Source organism: Venustampulla echinocandica, assembly GCF_003357145.1.
Source record: "Venustampulla echinocandica strain BP 5553 chromosome Unknown scaffold_7, whole genome shotgun sequence".
NCBI classification, from domain to species: Eukaryota; Fungi; Ascomycota; class Leotiomycetes; order Helotiales; family Pleuroascaceae; genus Venustampulla; species Venustampulla echinocandica.
Genome location: NW_022474212.1, coordinates 1,092,627 through 1,108,319, shown reverse-complemented (window position 1 = coordinate 1,108,319; position 15,693 = coordinate 1,092,627). Strand labels below are relative to the sequence as shown.

At 49.3% G+C, this 15,693-nt stretch overlaps 4 protein-coding genes across 4 annotated transcripts; 2 read left to right on the top strand and 2 right to left on the bottom strand.

Moving 5' to 3' along the window:
- Nucleotides 1–211: 211 nt before the first annotated feature.
- Nucleotides 212–3,849, top strand: BP5553_08285 (uncharacterized protein; the record flags this gene model as incomplete). The annotated part of the gene is made up of 7 exons (XM_032016908.1): nucleotides 212–268; nucleotides 324–498; nucleotides 552–783; nucleotides 841–1,446; nucleotides 1,522–1,923; nucleotides 1,991–2,109; nucleotides 2,939–3,849. The coding sequence occupies 7 exons, from the start codon at nucleotides 212–214 to the stop codon at nucleotides 3,847–3,849; spliced, it is 2,502 nt and encodes an 833-aa protein (XP_031867199.1).
- A 577-nt stretch (nucleotides 3,850–4,426) lies between these two features.
- On the bottom strand, nucleotides 4,427–6,486 carry BP5553_08284 (putative inorganic phosphate transporter PHO84; the record flags this gene model as incomplete). The annotated part of the gene is made up of 6 exons (XM_032016907.1): nucleotides 4,427–4,550; nucleotides 4,605–5,214; nucleotides 5,271–5,569; nucleotides 5,624–5,868; nucleotides 5,924–6,214; nucleotides 6,289–6,486. The coding sequence occupies 6 exons, from the start codon at nucleotides 6,484–6,486 to the stop codon at nucleotides 4,427–4,429; spliced, it is 1,767 nt and encodes a 588-aa protein (XP_031867198.1).
- A 5,010-nt stretch (nucleotides 6,487–11,496) lies between these two features.
- Nucleotides 11,497–12,288, top strand: BP5553_08283 (uncharacterized protein; the record flags this gene model as incomplete). Its single annotated transcript, XM_032016906.1, has 2 exons — nucleotides 11,497–12,024; nucleotides 12,175–12,288. The coding sequence occupies 2 exons, from the start codon at nucleotides 11,497–11,499 to the stop codon at nucleotides 12,286–12,288; spliced, it is 642 nt and encodes a 213-aa protein (XP_031867197.1).
- Nucleotides 12,289–12,765: 477 nt separating this feature from the next.
- Nucleotides 12,766–15,299, bottom strand: BP5553_08282 (Uncharacterized protein; the record flags this gene model as incomplete). Its single annotated transcript, XM_032016905.1, has 4 exons — nucleotides 12,766–13,023; nucleotides 13,074–13,854; nucleotides 13,907–14,745; nucleotides 14,817–15,299. 4 exons carry the CDS (start codon nucleotides 15,297–15,299, stop codon nucleotides 12,766–12,768), a joined length of 2,361 nt encoding a protein of 786 aa, XP_031867196.1.
- Nucleotides 15,300–15,693: the final 394 nt, after the last annotated feature.

Genomic DNA, 15,693 nt, shown 5'->3' with positions numbered 1-15,693 from the left:
GTATTTTGGCAGCTCTAGTCTCTTCTAACAGGGTTCCAGACCATTTCAAGTTATTCGCTCACCGCCATTCGTTAATTTGATTACTTTGCTCGTGAAGACGATGAAATTTTACAAGCTCTTCTTGGTCAAATCACTCACAATTACATTCCCAAATGAGATGATTTCGATATAATTTGCTATCGGTGACTAGATTTACTATCAACTTGTCGAAATGGCTAGCATTCAGGATGAAGATGAGCGGTTGCTGAACCAGATTGGCTATTCCCAGGTTTGAATCCTTCGCCATCTATTTCGTTTCGTGCGTCTAATGAGTCGTACAATAGGATATGGGACGGCATTTCAATCAATGGTCAATTTTATCCTATGCCATCTCCGTCCTTGGAGTTCTTGGGTCCCAGCCTGCCACCTTTGGCACGCCGCTGAGCCTTGGAGGACCTGCTGCGGCGGTTTGGGCTTGGCTTATAGGCTCCATCATGGCATCGTTCACTTCAGCATCCGGTACATGATCGTCTCCATTGCTCTCTCATATTTCTAGCGCGCTAACTACTTAGTTGCCGAGCTTGTATCGGCATATCCTACAGCTGGCGGCATGTACTTTGTTACGAAGAGCGTGGTACCTCCAGAACATGTTGCTTTATGGGCTTGGGTTATCGGCTGGCTTAATCTTTTGGGCCAATCCGCCGGAGTAGCGAGTGTCTCCTACACTGTTGCTCAAATGATTCTTGCTATAGCAACCATGAATTCTCAATATGACGAAGCTTCTGGCACCTACGCGTATTCGCCGTAAGAAACCATATTATCCATTCCATTTTTGACATGCAGCTGAAAATCGCCTGGCAGAACACCATTGCAGATTGTTCTCCTTTCGATAACATTTCTAGTTGCTTTTGGAATAGTCTGTTCGCTCACCACGGAGACACTCCATAAAATAGAGCTGTGGTTTGGACCTATCAATGTCCTCGGAACAGGAGTTATTTGCATCTCCCTCCTGCTTCTGACTCCGAATAAACAAGATGCCAAGTGGGTCTTTGGTCATTTTACCGATGGCTCTGGTTGGGGCGTTGGTTTCTCATTTCTACTCAGCTTTCTATCGGTTGCATGGGTGATGACAGACTATGACTCTACTACCCACATGTCCGAGGAGACACACGATGCTGCAATCCAAGGGCCAAAAGCAATTCGATGGTCCGTTACTATTAGCGGGATACTTGGATGGATATTGACCGTCACGCTGTGTTTCTGTATTAGTGATTTGGAAGCTGTTATTAAAAGTCCTACAGGTGTACCAGCAGCCCAGATCTTCCTAGATGCAGCAGGTAAGACTGGCGGGACGGCAATGTGGTTCTGGGTCATCCTTGTCCAGGTATTTACTGGTTGCTCTGCCATGTTAGCATTGACCCGAATGGCATATGCATTTTCTCGGGACGGGGCATTACCCCATTCACGGTGAGTTACCCTACACCTTGAAGTACTCGTACTTTATTAGTAAAAGACAAGTCAACCTAACGTATTTGACCGCAGCTTCTTCTCCAAAATCAATCCACAAACCCGCACCCCAGTCAATGCCGTCTGGCTCTGCGTCGTCTTCTGCTGCTCCCTAACACTCATCGCCATCGGTTCCACGCAGACGATTGTCGCGGTCTTCAATATCACCGCTCCAGCCTTGGACTTCTCCTACGCGCTTGTGATTCTCGCTCGTAACTTATACTCCGACCGGATTAAATTCATCCCTGGCCCCTACCAGCTCGGAAAATGGCAGAAACCCACCAACTTGATCACATTCATTTGGGTATCAGTCATAAGTGTGGTCTTACTGTTCCCTACAGTCCGGCCTGTAACTGTCACAAATATGAATTATGCTGTTGCCATGGCGGGTTTCATTGGAGTCTTTAGTCTCGGGTGGTGGTTTGCGGGCGCTAATATGTATGTTGTTGGTTGGGCGGGACAGTGTCGATCAATGATGAAATATGCTTACTTGGTTTTGGTTTAGGTCGTATACTGGCCCAAGGACAAGTGAAATGATTATCCCGATTGGGGATGAAGATAGCAATGCAGATGATGGTATCAATGAAGATACTGATATCAATGAAAGAGTCCGCCTTATGAGAGGTAAGTTTCCCGCATTTGCTATTAGTAATTTTATCCCTGCTAATGCCCGAGCCAGATGAATCCCATTGATTGGATATTTGACAGGGAGATCTATATTGACTATTGGAACCAGTACTAGGTAATATAAGTACAGTCATTTTCCACATATGCATCTCTATAAATAGACTCTTATTTACATTTTCTAAACCTACACACGTCAAAACCTTTAAGATTCCTCAACCCCCTATTACATCTTACCCCCTTTCGCACACACTCCATCACATCAACGTACTCGTAGACAGTCCCCTAAATTCCCAAGAAACCCCACCATTTAATCCAACAATAAACACTACCTATACCAAATGTCCTAGTATAGGGGCGCTTAACCCAGCTCCCCGGTCACCGCGGGGTAAATATATAAACCCCCTAAATATCCCACGCTCTCATCCAAATTGCATCTAACCCCTCTTAAGAACGGAACGTAGCTCTGCGGAAAAAGCAACAGGGGGTTTTAAATAATAAAATAAAACACCTCCAGAACCACAATAAACAAACTCCACATTTCATAGATGGGAATTTGATTCCCTCTTTCCCATATTAAACATTTTGCTTAATTCGATTTTGGGAAGCGGAACGTAGGTATGCGCAGAGCCGCGAAATAAAGAAACAAGGTGAGCGGTTGGGATGGGAAGGAGAGAATGGAAATGAGATAGAATGCGTTTAAGTCTATAACTCGGTGGATTCGCTCTTTTGAGATTTAAGTTTCTTCTTTCCTGAGCCCATGGTTTTATTTACCTAGCTAGTCCTTTTTAAAATTGTATATAAAAGATGGCCGTGTTCAATTTCCTAGCCCGACTAGCAATAGTAGTCGTCACCACCCTCCTCCCTACAATCAACGCCGCCTCCTCAACCCTCCAACTCATTCCCCCAAGCTCCTTCGGCCCCAACCCAACAAATGTCGGCTTCTACCTCTACCTCCCCAAGAACCTCGCGCCCTCACCCCCCATCCTAGTAAACCCGCACTGGTGCCATGGCTCCGCCCAAGCAGCATTCACAGGGACGCAGCTGGCAACACTGGCAGATACCTACGGCTACATCATGATATTCCCTGATTCGCCGAACATGTCAGATAAATGCTGGGACGTCTCGTCCACACAAACACTCACCCATGACGGCGGTGGCGACGCCCAAGGCATCGTGAGTATGGTCAAATACGTGCTAGCAAACCACGGCGCGGATCCCAAGCGCGTCTTCTCCATGGGCACATCCTCCGGCGCCATGATGACGAACGTGCTCCTAGGCTCGTACCCGGATATCTTCGCGGCAGGCAGCGCCTGGGCGGGCGTAGCATTCGGATGTTTTTCCGGTCCCGGGTACGATTACTGGAACTCGGATTGCGCGGAAGGGAAAGTGATTAAAACTGGTGCTGAATGGAAAGCTATCGTGCAAGCTGCTTTCCCATCGTATACTGGCTGGCGGCCGAAGATGTGGGTGTTCCACGGCAGCGTGGATACCACGCTGTATCCGCAGAATCTGCAGGAGGAGATTAAGGAGTGGACTGCGGTGCTGGGGTTGCCTGGGAGCCCGGTGAAGACTTTGAGTGATGATCCGAAGGGGGGGTGGACGACGTGGGTTTATGGAGATGCGTTTAGGGCCACGAGTGCGAGTGGGGTTACACATGATATTCAGACAAATGAAACATTGGTGCTGGATTGGTTTGATTTGAAGTGTAAGGGGAATGGATGTTTTTCGCGGCCGTAGGGTGGTGTAGCGATGTGGAGGTTGTGAAAGATTGGAGGCTGATGGTGACGGGATATGCGTGATTGGTGATGGGGAACGGCGGCAAGTTAAGAGTAAAAGCATGCTGAGGGCACTGTTAAATTATTCTCCGTGTATATAGCGAGTGTAAATATCCCCCTAGTATCAGGGGCTGAGCTGCTAGTTCAGGTTGCAGGATAAAAAGGTCTTGGATATGACCAGATAACAGTTCAGGGGAGAAAAAGGAACATGATATCACATCCAATTCAAGCTGCACGAAAGCTGATGTTGACGAGAAATATCTTCTATATTTCTCAGTCATAAAAAAAAGTATGAAGTTCCGGTACCAATCCCGCCCTTAACGGGCTTTCTATCGCAGGTATCTATAATGTATAAACACATCCAAAGAGGGTATCAAGATGTACAACGTGTGTATTCCATAAATAAACTTAGGTAATACAATTAATCCCACCATGCACGCTCGTGCAAATGACCAGCCAACGTCAAGCTTATTATGAAAACCATGACGATCTTTATTAAAGAAAAGGTAAAACGCCCAAATAACACTGCAACACGGCTTTTAGGCGTGGATCTCGGCACCGTCACTAGCGTGTTTGGGAGTAGGGGAGATGTTATCGATGGAAGCCTCTTCAGCGCTCTTCCCCGAGTGGTGGGCACCATTAGTAGGGTCGTAGTTTGGAGTTCTGAGTTTATTGTTAGTCAATGGCTTTGTGGATCGGGGTTGAGGATAGGCTTACCCTGGTACTTCACCAGCCAACTCTTCCAGAGTCTTCCGCTTGGTCTCAGGGATCAAGAACGTGGTCAAAAAGCCCATCAACATGAACAGAGCGAAAATCTGCATGATATGGTCGATCCAAGGGTTGGCATCCTTGCCCTTTGCTCCAGGCTTAGCACCGCGGGTTCGGAGAGGGCCGAATACGACTTGAGCAATGATGGCGCCCATCTTGCCTGAGGCGGCGGAGAAACCGTGAGACGTTGAGCGGTATCTGGTGGGGAAGCATTCACCAGGTACGATGAAGGTCGTGGAGTTGGGGCCGAAGTTGAAGAAGAACTGGGCGACAATATAGAGACCGAGGAGACCTGAGTCGGAGATTTTGTGGAAGGCAAATCCAATGGCAACGAAGAGGATGGTGAGCATTGCAAAGCCCAAAAATTGGATCGGTTTGCGGCCGAGTGTATCGATGGTGGCCACAGAAACCCAGTAACCAGGAATGGCACCCGCGCATACGAGGATCAAATTTCCAACTGCGGTTCGGTAGAAAACATCGTACATGTTGCCACCGCCTGTGTATCCAATAGCACCGAGAATGATAGAGTTGTTGAGACCAAGACCATAGTAAGCAACATCTATAATGCGATTAGCATATCGGTATATCAGTGTCTGGTATTATTAGTAGACATACCAAGGAAGAACCACGAGCCGGCTGTGCCTAGGAGGATCTTTCCGTATTTCCATTGGCCGTAGTGGTGGAGGAAATCTTTCATAGAGGCTTTGGGGATCTCAAGGGTCGCAGCAGTTTGGACCATGGCGGTGGCACGCTGGATCTCGTCCGGGTGGCCCTCAGACTTGCCCTTGATATATGCCTCGACATCGTTGCCAGCTTGCTCAACGTCACGCGCCACGTCAAAAGTGTAGCGGGGGGTCTCGGGAATCGTGAGTCGGTAATAGAGAGCGATGCAGCCAGGGACAGCACCAAATCCGCTATAAGACAAGTTATTAGAGATGCGCTAAGGAGGCCAGCTCAGGACAACTTACACAATCACTCGCCACATCTTGTCTACGGCCAATTGGCAGGTTCCTGTACACGCCTTCGCATCTTTGGCCGTCATTAGGGACTCTTTGAAGCCCACCGTCACAATTAAAGCTACAAGTGCGGCGGTGAACTGTCCAATACCCTGCATAGCGAAGACTGCGTTCATCATGGCACCTCTCCATTTGGTAGTGGCGAACTCGGAGGTAATAATAGATGACAGAGGATAGTCGCCTCCAATACCAATTCCCTAGAGCACGTTAGCATAGCTGTCTACGGCGCCTGGTCTCTAGCCGTTCGCTTACCATGAGCACACGCCAGAAGCAGACGATACCGACAATAGACATGGCGGGCGATGGGGCCGAGAGCGATAGGGCGAGGGTAGAAAAGATAATGAGGATCAGCTCCAGTCCGTACATGCGCTTCCGGCCGACAACATCGGCGAGATATCCAAAACCGAGCTGGCCAAGGACGGTTCCACCGGATGTGGCAACTTTGATAGCGGTATCCGAGTTGGGAGGGATGGTCCCGTGGGATTTGCTGTCATTGAAGAACACCACACCCATCATGGCGGTGACCAAGTTAATGGCGAAGATCTGCGGCTTCCGTTAGATCAAGATACGGAAAATCTAGAGAGCTTTGCCCTCTTGGCAAACGAATGGATACTTACATCATAGGAATCGGTGAAGAAGCCAATACCGGCGACCACACAGGCACGGACATGGTACCACCCAAATGGGGCCTTGTCAATCTCGGCGAGGGCCAGTCTTCGGCGCTCATTGGGATCTTGAATATGAGCAAAGTCGTTGTGGAAGTTGTGGAAGGCGGCGTTTCCACCAGCCGTCTTGGTGACGGGGGCGGCGGCCATTGCTAGAGAAGAGGCACCGGGCGACGCAAGAAACAATGGGAATGATTGATTTCTGGGACAGTTGTCTTCCTGGCCGTTTTGGTGCTGTCTGCGGAGGGCAGCGAGACACTAGGCGTCGAGGGCGAGAGAAAGCGTTGAAGATGAGTTGCTCGACTGGAGAGAGAAGCAGAAGGCTGCTCTGGAGGGGACAACAGCCGCCCTTATACGATGGCAGTGAGCAGGCGGTGGTGGTGCCGGGATCCCACGAGCAGGGCCTTACTTGCAGCTCGGCTCATGGTTGCGTTGCTTTTTTTCTGGTGATGGGGGATGGGGTTCTGGGTTCTGGTCGATGTTCGATGTCCGATAGCATAATAATTGCGGCACCAAGTGGATTGAACCAGACATGACATGGGCCGCATGCATCGGTGGGATGCAGAGCTAAGTAGAGTTCTAGGATCTAGAGACTCCAGGGTCTGCCGCCACGCCGAGAGCAGAGCTTGTGGGAGTCTGGGCGCTGGGGCTTTTGGGATCTCTTGGAGTTTGGAGTTTGGAGTTTGGAGAGTGGAGAGTGGGTGTATATCCGCTCAGTACCAACTTTCACGGCTATAGAGGACTTAATTGGTATTGTTAGTAAACTTAAAACTCTAAGGCCCTCACGCGAATTATGATGATATCCAGCTGGGTTGCACTCACTGCCCACTGGTCTGGTCTCCCTCTTCAGCGTTGCGTTGCGCCCATCGCCCGTGGTGAGATACAGTATTTCGTGGTTCCAGCATCTACAGAAGATGGTGGTCGCCCCAGCCAATAAGAACGGCGGATGGCAACACGGTGTCGCAGGGCATCGCAGTTTTCACGGATCGGGCTTTGGCTGCTGCTAATTGCTGGTTGCTGCTAGCTGGGAGTTTAGTGAGTGATTAGTGTGGGGGAGCATTCTTCGGGGCTGATGGCCTGAGAGCGAGAACTCTACGGGGTGGCCAATTAACTCGGCGTAGTCCTCGTCTCCAAAGGCTTGGCACCAGAAACGAGCTCCTCGGGACTTGGGTTGGGTTGGTACAAGGAGTAAATAAATAATAGTGATATTAATAACTGAACTTACACTTGTACACTTGCACGAGGCAATGAGTCGTGCCGTACCATAGCGCGAAGTATGCTTATTAGCATGCTCCGTAACGTACACAGCTGGAGCCCCCAACGCCCCTAACTGCCCCCCGATGAGGAGCCAACCTACGTACTCTGCAAGCTTGCACTGCCCACGCCGAACTCGCCGGCACCGCCGATGGATTCTCCTCATAAAGGTTCAAAGCCCAACGAGCCTTCTAAGCCAAACAATCCCAAAACGTGTTGTGTTGAAACATGCTTCTGCTTTGCCCGGCTCGTTCAGAGATACGGGGCCAGACGGATCTTCGATAATCGATAATGGATTCTTCCTTCTCATCCATATCTCCCGCCTCTTCCGTCTCCTCTTTGTTCCGCCTTGGCTGTCTTCTGCCAAGTCATTCCAATGCTTGCTTCATCGTACTGTCGCGTGCTCGTTATTTCATTTCTGCGTTCGAGGATGTCATCGCAGCGTGGGAGCACAAAACTCCTCGCCGAGAAAAGCACGGCCAATGATACGCGGTGGATGACGCTGAGCCAAGATGGGATACATCCGCTGGAGGAGACGCTAAAGAGGAAGCAGCGACGAGGGACGAGGCAATAATCAACACACAAAACGCCCTCCTTCCTCATATTTACCCAGATGTCGTTGGGGACGGCCAATCAGCGCGGTGTAAATTGGAACGTGGTGGTTTTACGGTGGCGTATTCGCTTACATAGCACACTCTGCTAGACCCCATGCTGGTCCAGACGACACGCCCCCTTTCCGCCTCGACAACGTCCCGCTGCGAGCAATCGAGGATCGAGGATCGATACCACCGAGGCGTATTATTCCCTTCCACTTTCGGTATTGTATAATTTGCATTACTCCACTGGCAATTACAGATTGATAACATTCTGTTTCTAGACAACCATCCACCGAACCGTGACTCGAGCGCGAGTGCTATTGCCGTACGTCTAGCTAGAATTAGCAGCAAGCAAGACCGCTCTCCATATAGCACCCCGGTGTCTTTATGTGAAAAGGCTATAACGATAGCATAGCTGTACCTGTATAAGCACAGTGCCATAATGCCCGGCCCTAGACTGAAATTGAGGTGCCATTGGAGTCGATGTTTTACGCCCCGCCAATCTCCTTTATCCCCTGGGTCTCGAGAACCCACCCCAAATCCAACGGAACATGCCGCAACCCTTCCTACGACTAGGACATTGGCCATATCATAATTCCATAGCAGGTTTCTCCGGTCGTTGAGAGCCAACGACCTGATAACATCGTGGCTGTACTACTCCCTCCTTCGTCCAATTTAGTCAAATCCATAACCACGCCTCTCCCGAAAAGCTTAGCACCAGCCAACGACGGCGTCCCCATGGAGCACGAGGCTATTATCCTTCAAGCCTGGTCAAGGCAACATAAGCTTCGCCCAGCGTAGCTGAAGCTCCAACTCCAAGAGATGCCAATATGTAATCCCAGACGTCGATAGTCTCGGCAGCATATGCATCGAAGCCTTCGAAAGCTTGCCCAATATAAGCAACATTGGCTAAGGTAGGAGCCCGTAAGGGCTAGGACACATCGTCTCTTCGCCCCGTGTGGCTTTCCGCTAATCAGCTCCCATGTACATACATGTCTGCATGATGGGCCCAGGGCACGCACGATGGATGCTTCCACCACACTAACAGATTCAGAAACCCCGATCGGTCGAGATACACCCTCGCAGACCCAAGCTGGCCCACTCACCAGGTTGCTGCTGCTGCTGGCTGGGATGTTGGAAGAATCGGGTTGGCAATGCGTGATTTTCAGTCTGCGTTTCAGCCATGAGGTATGGAATTTTGAGGTGGCTTGATGCCCTGGAGATCGGCGAGGCCGTGATGATCTTCCACCGGAGGCATCGAATCATCGAATGTCTGAGCTGTCTGAAACTTACACCTAAGTTTTGTCTTACTTTCCGACGAGACTTCCCCTTAAACTTCCTTTCCTGTCTGCTCATTTCCTAACATGGCGCTCATCTGGGCCATTTTTCGCACTCTAATACTTCTATTCTTTTTTACTATCACAACCGGCGAGTTCGATTATCAGTCCATATCAATGTTCTCGCCTCGATATGTCGAGGATTAGTTGATAGAATTCGTAGATTAGGAGCACAGCAGGGGATCTAGAATTCGAGGTATGCTTAAGTACCAACCGAAGATCTCCCTACTGTCGAGTCGGAAGTGTCGACTTAATTTGGGCATTCTTCCATGATTGTCTCAATCTGACTGCGAACCTATGTAGACTTGAATAATCACCATCTTTAATACTATGCGTCCTCGCGAAGATATTGCCCCTAGGCGCATGTATGGTACCAAAAGACCATCCGATGTGCCCGCATTTAGAGATCACGTGGAGTTCTGATTTGATTTGCCCTACCGATAGACCTCGAATACGCCCCTTTTCCACAACAGACCCACAGCTACAACACCTGTCCTCCTTATCGTCGAGTCAAATTAGTTAGGTCTCAAGCGCTAAAGCTATGCCTAGGGAATCAGTTGCTCCTAGGGATAGTATTTCGCAACTGTTAGCCGTTACTGGACTGTGAACCTTTAATTCTTTAAATGACCAAAGATAGACGACCAGGATACAGTGCGAGAGATATAACAACTGTGTCCTTATGGCGCATAATTATGGTCTGTAATGGCCTGGTTATGTGAAGTGGATGTATTTGATAAATAGGCAGGTTGCGATCGGAGCAATAGGAAGACGATAATGGGGGGTGCATATCTTCTGATAGCGTTCTAGAGGTAATTTTGGGTTCTTGCCCTCTAAATAATACAGTGCACTAGTTCCGAAAGTTCTAGACTATTCAACTACAAGTAATAGTACGCGGCGCATCATCATGGAGAGGGTTTGTGGCAGAGATATCTAGTATGAGCGTTCGGAAAGGGAGCGTGTGAAAGTAGCAACACCACTGAGATCCTATCACAGCATCTATATGGTCGACCTTTGATGCATGTCCTGTTGATGGCTAGCAGGTATACCGGTGAGTAATAAAATGAAAGACTGCAGTCCATTCACGAACCGACGAGAACTTATGGCTGGAACTCCCCTCGTGATTCACGAGCATGTTGTTTATGATCCACGCACATACGAACCAAATCACGTATGTTTGAATAATCGGGCCAGGTATTTAAGTCTAGCCAGACATCACTCACTCCAATTTAACAACTCGACTAACAACATCATTAACGACATCATTCGCTCCCGCAAATAAACCAGCGCATTCACATCTAGGCTGGTATACCACCAGATCAGGTCCCATATCCGATCACATTTGTGCAATCCACCCACCATACCGTACAAACCAACACACAGCATCGCACCTCCCCAACGCAGCATATCATTACCCATATTACGCGAGGACAGCAAGTATCGAACCAAAGCCATTTACGGATACTCTTAACAGTAACTGGTCGCATAGTACCATTCAACACGCAACTAAGCCATCGAGGAATCAACCCCAATCACATAACAGCACAGCACTTATACATTCATATCTGCCCCCAAATGATTGCCCAAACCCATATTTAACCAACATTGCAACTCCTCAACTCACTCTCCTTACTCTCCCTTCTCATACCAGCTATTCTTAACATTCCAAATGTCTATGCCCAACCAGTATAGCTTCGCAAGTCAACGGATCGAACACCCCGTGCCCCATACAATCGGAAAAGTAGTTGTTGAATACAGAACCCGCACAGATCCTTTCCACGCCGTACAACAGGTTACCCTCTGCTCTGTGGCCGTGTACAACACTTCAGAAAGCCTCATTGGTTACTATCGATATCTTCAGGCAGTGTCCGACCCTTCCAGCGGCTGGAGCACTACCCACGGACGAGATCTAGGACCGCCACCACCCAGCATTCCTCCACCGCAGCCTTCAAGAAGAGCGTAACTAAGTCGGCAGCATGGCGGGACGAGGATACAACACTTTCCATGGCTTCGACGCCGGTGCACCACCCCCAGGTTTCTCCCCCGCACAACCACACGCCGCCCAGTTTCCAGGCGTCTATGGCTTCCCTGTGCCCTACCCCATGCCAATCCCAATTGGAGCTCCTCCACAGCCCATAATAGCCCCCCCTTATTTCAACGGCCAGCAATACCCAGCACCCCCTCCATATGATCAAACCATCCCCGGAATCCACCTCCGAAACCACACTGGAGACGTCGGCGTCCCATGGGGCTACGACTACCTGTTCCCAAAAGAAAACTGCCCAATACACGTGTTTAAGACCACCGCCAAACCATGGCAGATAGACACGGCTTTGCATTCGTGGGATGATAGGCAGTTTGTTAAATTGCTTGTCCCAGTTACTACGACCATCAAGGAACTGATGCAGAATCTTGGAGCGAATAATGCGGATCCGAAGAAGAATCGGTTATATGAGATTGCGGAGGCTGGGAATGGGAAGTGGCTTAAGGGGATGGAAATTGGGGTGAGCTTGTATTTTCTTTTGTTTCTCATCCATTTGCATCGTGGTTCATTTCTAGTACCCCTTGGGTTCATTTCTGAACGCCGCTGCCCCGACACGTAACTTGTGCATCGCATTGGCATAGTTTCTAGCACAATAACTAACTTATAACAGGGCGACGACAAAGACAAATGCAAAAAAGTAATCAAGGATTACGGCTGGGACCAGACTAGGACAGGCAAACTCGGCGAGAAACCGCTCGTCTGGCTCTATATCACCAAGGACTAAGCATCTAGCGAAGAATGAATGTCTAAGTTATAGACCAGGAAATCTATCTGCGTTGGACTTTGGAAAAATACTTATAGGAAAAACAAGCCCCACTTGGCGCCGGAGATGTTTAGATATAAAAATGGCGAGAGGATATATCTTTATGGATTTGAAGCGCTGAAATATTAATATACCGTTGGGTTTAAAGGAAATATAACTTATGGATTTTATAGCAGGCTTGAATTCTGGTGCGAGTTGGCTTTTGGGTCGCATGTAAACTGACTGATTTCACCTATCAAGACGGGCCCTAGGGCTATGGTAACTGGTTCTATAAATTCTATCCGTGCTCGACGCCAGCAAACCCATCTAGTATGAATGATTGACTGGATAGAGCAACTTTGCAAACAATGATTGCCCGCTGCTCGAAATGTAAAGAAACGAACGACGAGAGCTACGAGAGCTAAAATGTGGATCGATAACACTCGATAGCGCAGCGCGTCAGCCAATCTCGTTGATAAAACCTCCAGCCTGTGCAAAACGCATCTGGTAATCCCTTAGATCTGCCCAACTTCGCAGCTCCTCTTCCTCATCAACCTCCGCCGCTGATTCATTCTTAAGTGCCGGGCTGATCCGTTCCAGCCTCATTAACACATCTAGAAACTTGGCCAAATAATCTTCGGCCTTTAGTGCAAAAGGACCCTTGCGGTTTTGCGGGGTACTGATCAAAGTAGACGCTATTTGTCGGATTTTATTTATCTAAAACCAGTCAGCTGCAAAGGACTGATAACAGATTGGTGGTTACTCACAAAACTACCTCCATTGGGTTCCATGTTAACCTGGCTGATGCTCCCAAGCACCTGTAGCAGATCTTTGACAATACTCTCCCTCTCTGCTGCTACATTAGCCTCAATCGCATCGATAGTATCTGCGTCGGATTCCTTCGGGAGAATCCCTTCCAAGCCAGGTGGCATCAAACCAGGCGACTTAGGTGCCGCAGACTCGCCAGTAGTCCACTTCATCCGCTGATACGATTCATGGAGATTCCAGTACTTCTCCACAATATATGACCGGGTACTAAGTTGACTGGCGTAAATATTGGCCTTCTGGATTTCATACTGCAGATTCCTCCGCGCATCAGTAGCGGTCTGTGGCCAGCTAGGCGTATCAGCTCCGTTGGATCTGACTCCTGCAATATCAGGAACAGGAGGGAAGTAGCGGCGAGCAGAAGCTTCGAATTCGCCAGGATTAGACCCAGGCCGGAGAAGTAATTCTTGTGGAATTACATCTAAAACTTGCTTTACGGATTTTAGGCACTCCTCAAGTGCTCTCTTTTGCCTTGTCCAGTCAAAAATCTCGTCAATTCCATAAGCCATCTCTATAGTCGCGAGTGGATTGACAGTCAGGTAGATTCGAATACCAAGGTTGAAGCCGGTGAGATTCGATATAATTCCAGGGGGCTGCGGCTCAACATGGTCAAGGAAGATGTATTCGTCATCAACTTCCATTGGGAAAGGTGGATACGGCTCGTTGGGAGTTGAAGGAGGTATGAGCAGCTCGCCAAAGCTAGCACCGAGTTGCTGCATAGATCTATCAACGGTTAGCATAGTTCCGGTCCGGATTCCTGCATAGCCCATCATACCTGACGCCCACAAACATGATCCAGAAGATTCTCCTGCCAATCTCTTGTCTGATGTAATCCACTGGTTGTGGCTGGCCATCAAAACCCCCACCATCCGCCCCGAACGCGGTAGGTAAGCTTCCAATCGCAAGAAGACCGGGGTCTTTAACTTTATGGGCACCGAGAACCCTTGCAATGGTCAAAGTCTCTCCAAAATACAAACGACATTGCCGCCACTGGAATGTGTAGGCTGCCGACAGGCCCAGAAAGTAGCTCGTTGCTGCATCATACACTGTGAGCTCTCTATCCAGGTAGCCTGGCCCCCGAGCCTCCACAGCGACCTTATGGCATCTTTCTACCAGGTTGATCGAATTCGGGAACAGGTGTTCACGGCTCTGGGCTTTCAAATGTAATCTGGGCTTGCGTGGGAAGGATGCTACCAAAGTACCAACCATCGACGCAAGCAACGCAAGAAATGAGGGGTTGTTAAGATCCTCACGCTGCTTAAATGCAATGCGGAACGATGGTTCATGCGGGAATGGGCATAGAGGGTGTATGTATGTGAAGAAGTCGTCGACAAGAAGCTCGAGGGTGGAGAACGGGCATATGGATTCCGCGTTTAAGACGGCATGAGAGGAGAAGGATGCCAGCGTCGCAGCGACATTATTGGGCGATGAGGGAGAGGAGAAACTGCCTGCGCCTGGCTGGGTGCCGCCGGCGCCAGAAGGCGATTCGAGTCTACGCTTTTTGATAGCTTCTGCATGTCGATTTGGTGGACCTCGTCGCCGACTGGGTCTGTCGCGTGTACATGGAATTTCCAGGGCTGCACAAGCCCGGCAGGGAGGTCCAGACTCATCGCACTGCAAACACATTATCAGCATTGCTCCAAATCTAGTTCACCCCCTCACTCTACTGGGCTTCGGATACTAACCTTGACCTTGCGTGTACTACAAGAATCACAAGCTTTCCTCAAACGGTTTCCCTTGTGGCCCTCACCGCCGCCAGCAGCTGTAGATGATCCCGTTTGCCCTTGCGGGATGTCGCTGGGTGACCCCACCGGCGGTCCATTGCCGTAAGGACTATGATGCTGTGGTTGCTGAAGCTGCTGCTGTTGTTGTTGCGGCTGTAGCTGCAGCTGCGTCAGTAGTGCCTGTGTCTGTGCTTGTGACTGAGACTGTGATTGCGATTGCGCCTGCGATTGTGATTGTGATTGCGTCTGGTTCTCAAAGGGCGACGCGTATGGCTGGGCGATTGGCAGATTGTGATGTTGATGTACAGGGAGTGACTCTGTAGAAGTTGGACCGGCCGTGCTATGAGGATTTGGGAGAGGTTGAGATTGGGACTGAGGCGGAGGAGGATGAGGATGATGAGGATAGCTATGGCCCGGGGGCGTAAAGGCCGGCGGCATTGACATCGTGAGGATTCAAAGACGGATGCAGATTGGTTGAAGGGAAAAGGTCGGCGAGAAGTCGGGAGAATCGAGGGAATTAAGAATTATACGAGTACGCTGTACGGAGTACGAAGCACCAGTATTATTGGCACGAAGTCTTAGTACATACCGCGTAAGGTCACATTATTGTTCGTAGTTGTATCATAATAGAGGTAATAATAATAAATCGAGGTGGCGGTGAAGCAACCTAAGGCATTAAGTTCTGGTTGTCACGGTTCTGGTCACGGGTTTAGGAATGCTGGATTTATTCAATAACAATAACCTGGAAACAAACATGTAATCAAGTGTTCCGTGTTCCGTAAGATATTCACATATTGATGATACCATATTGGCACTAGATAGCCTATTTCTATCTCCT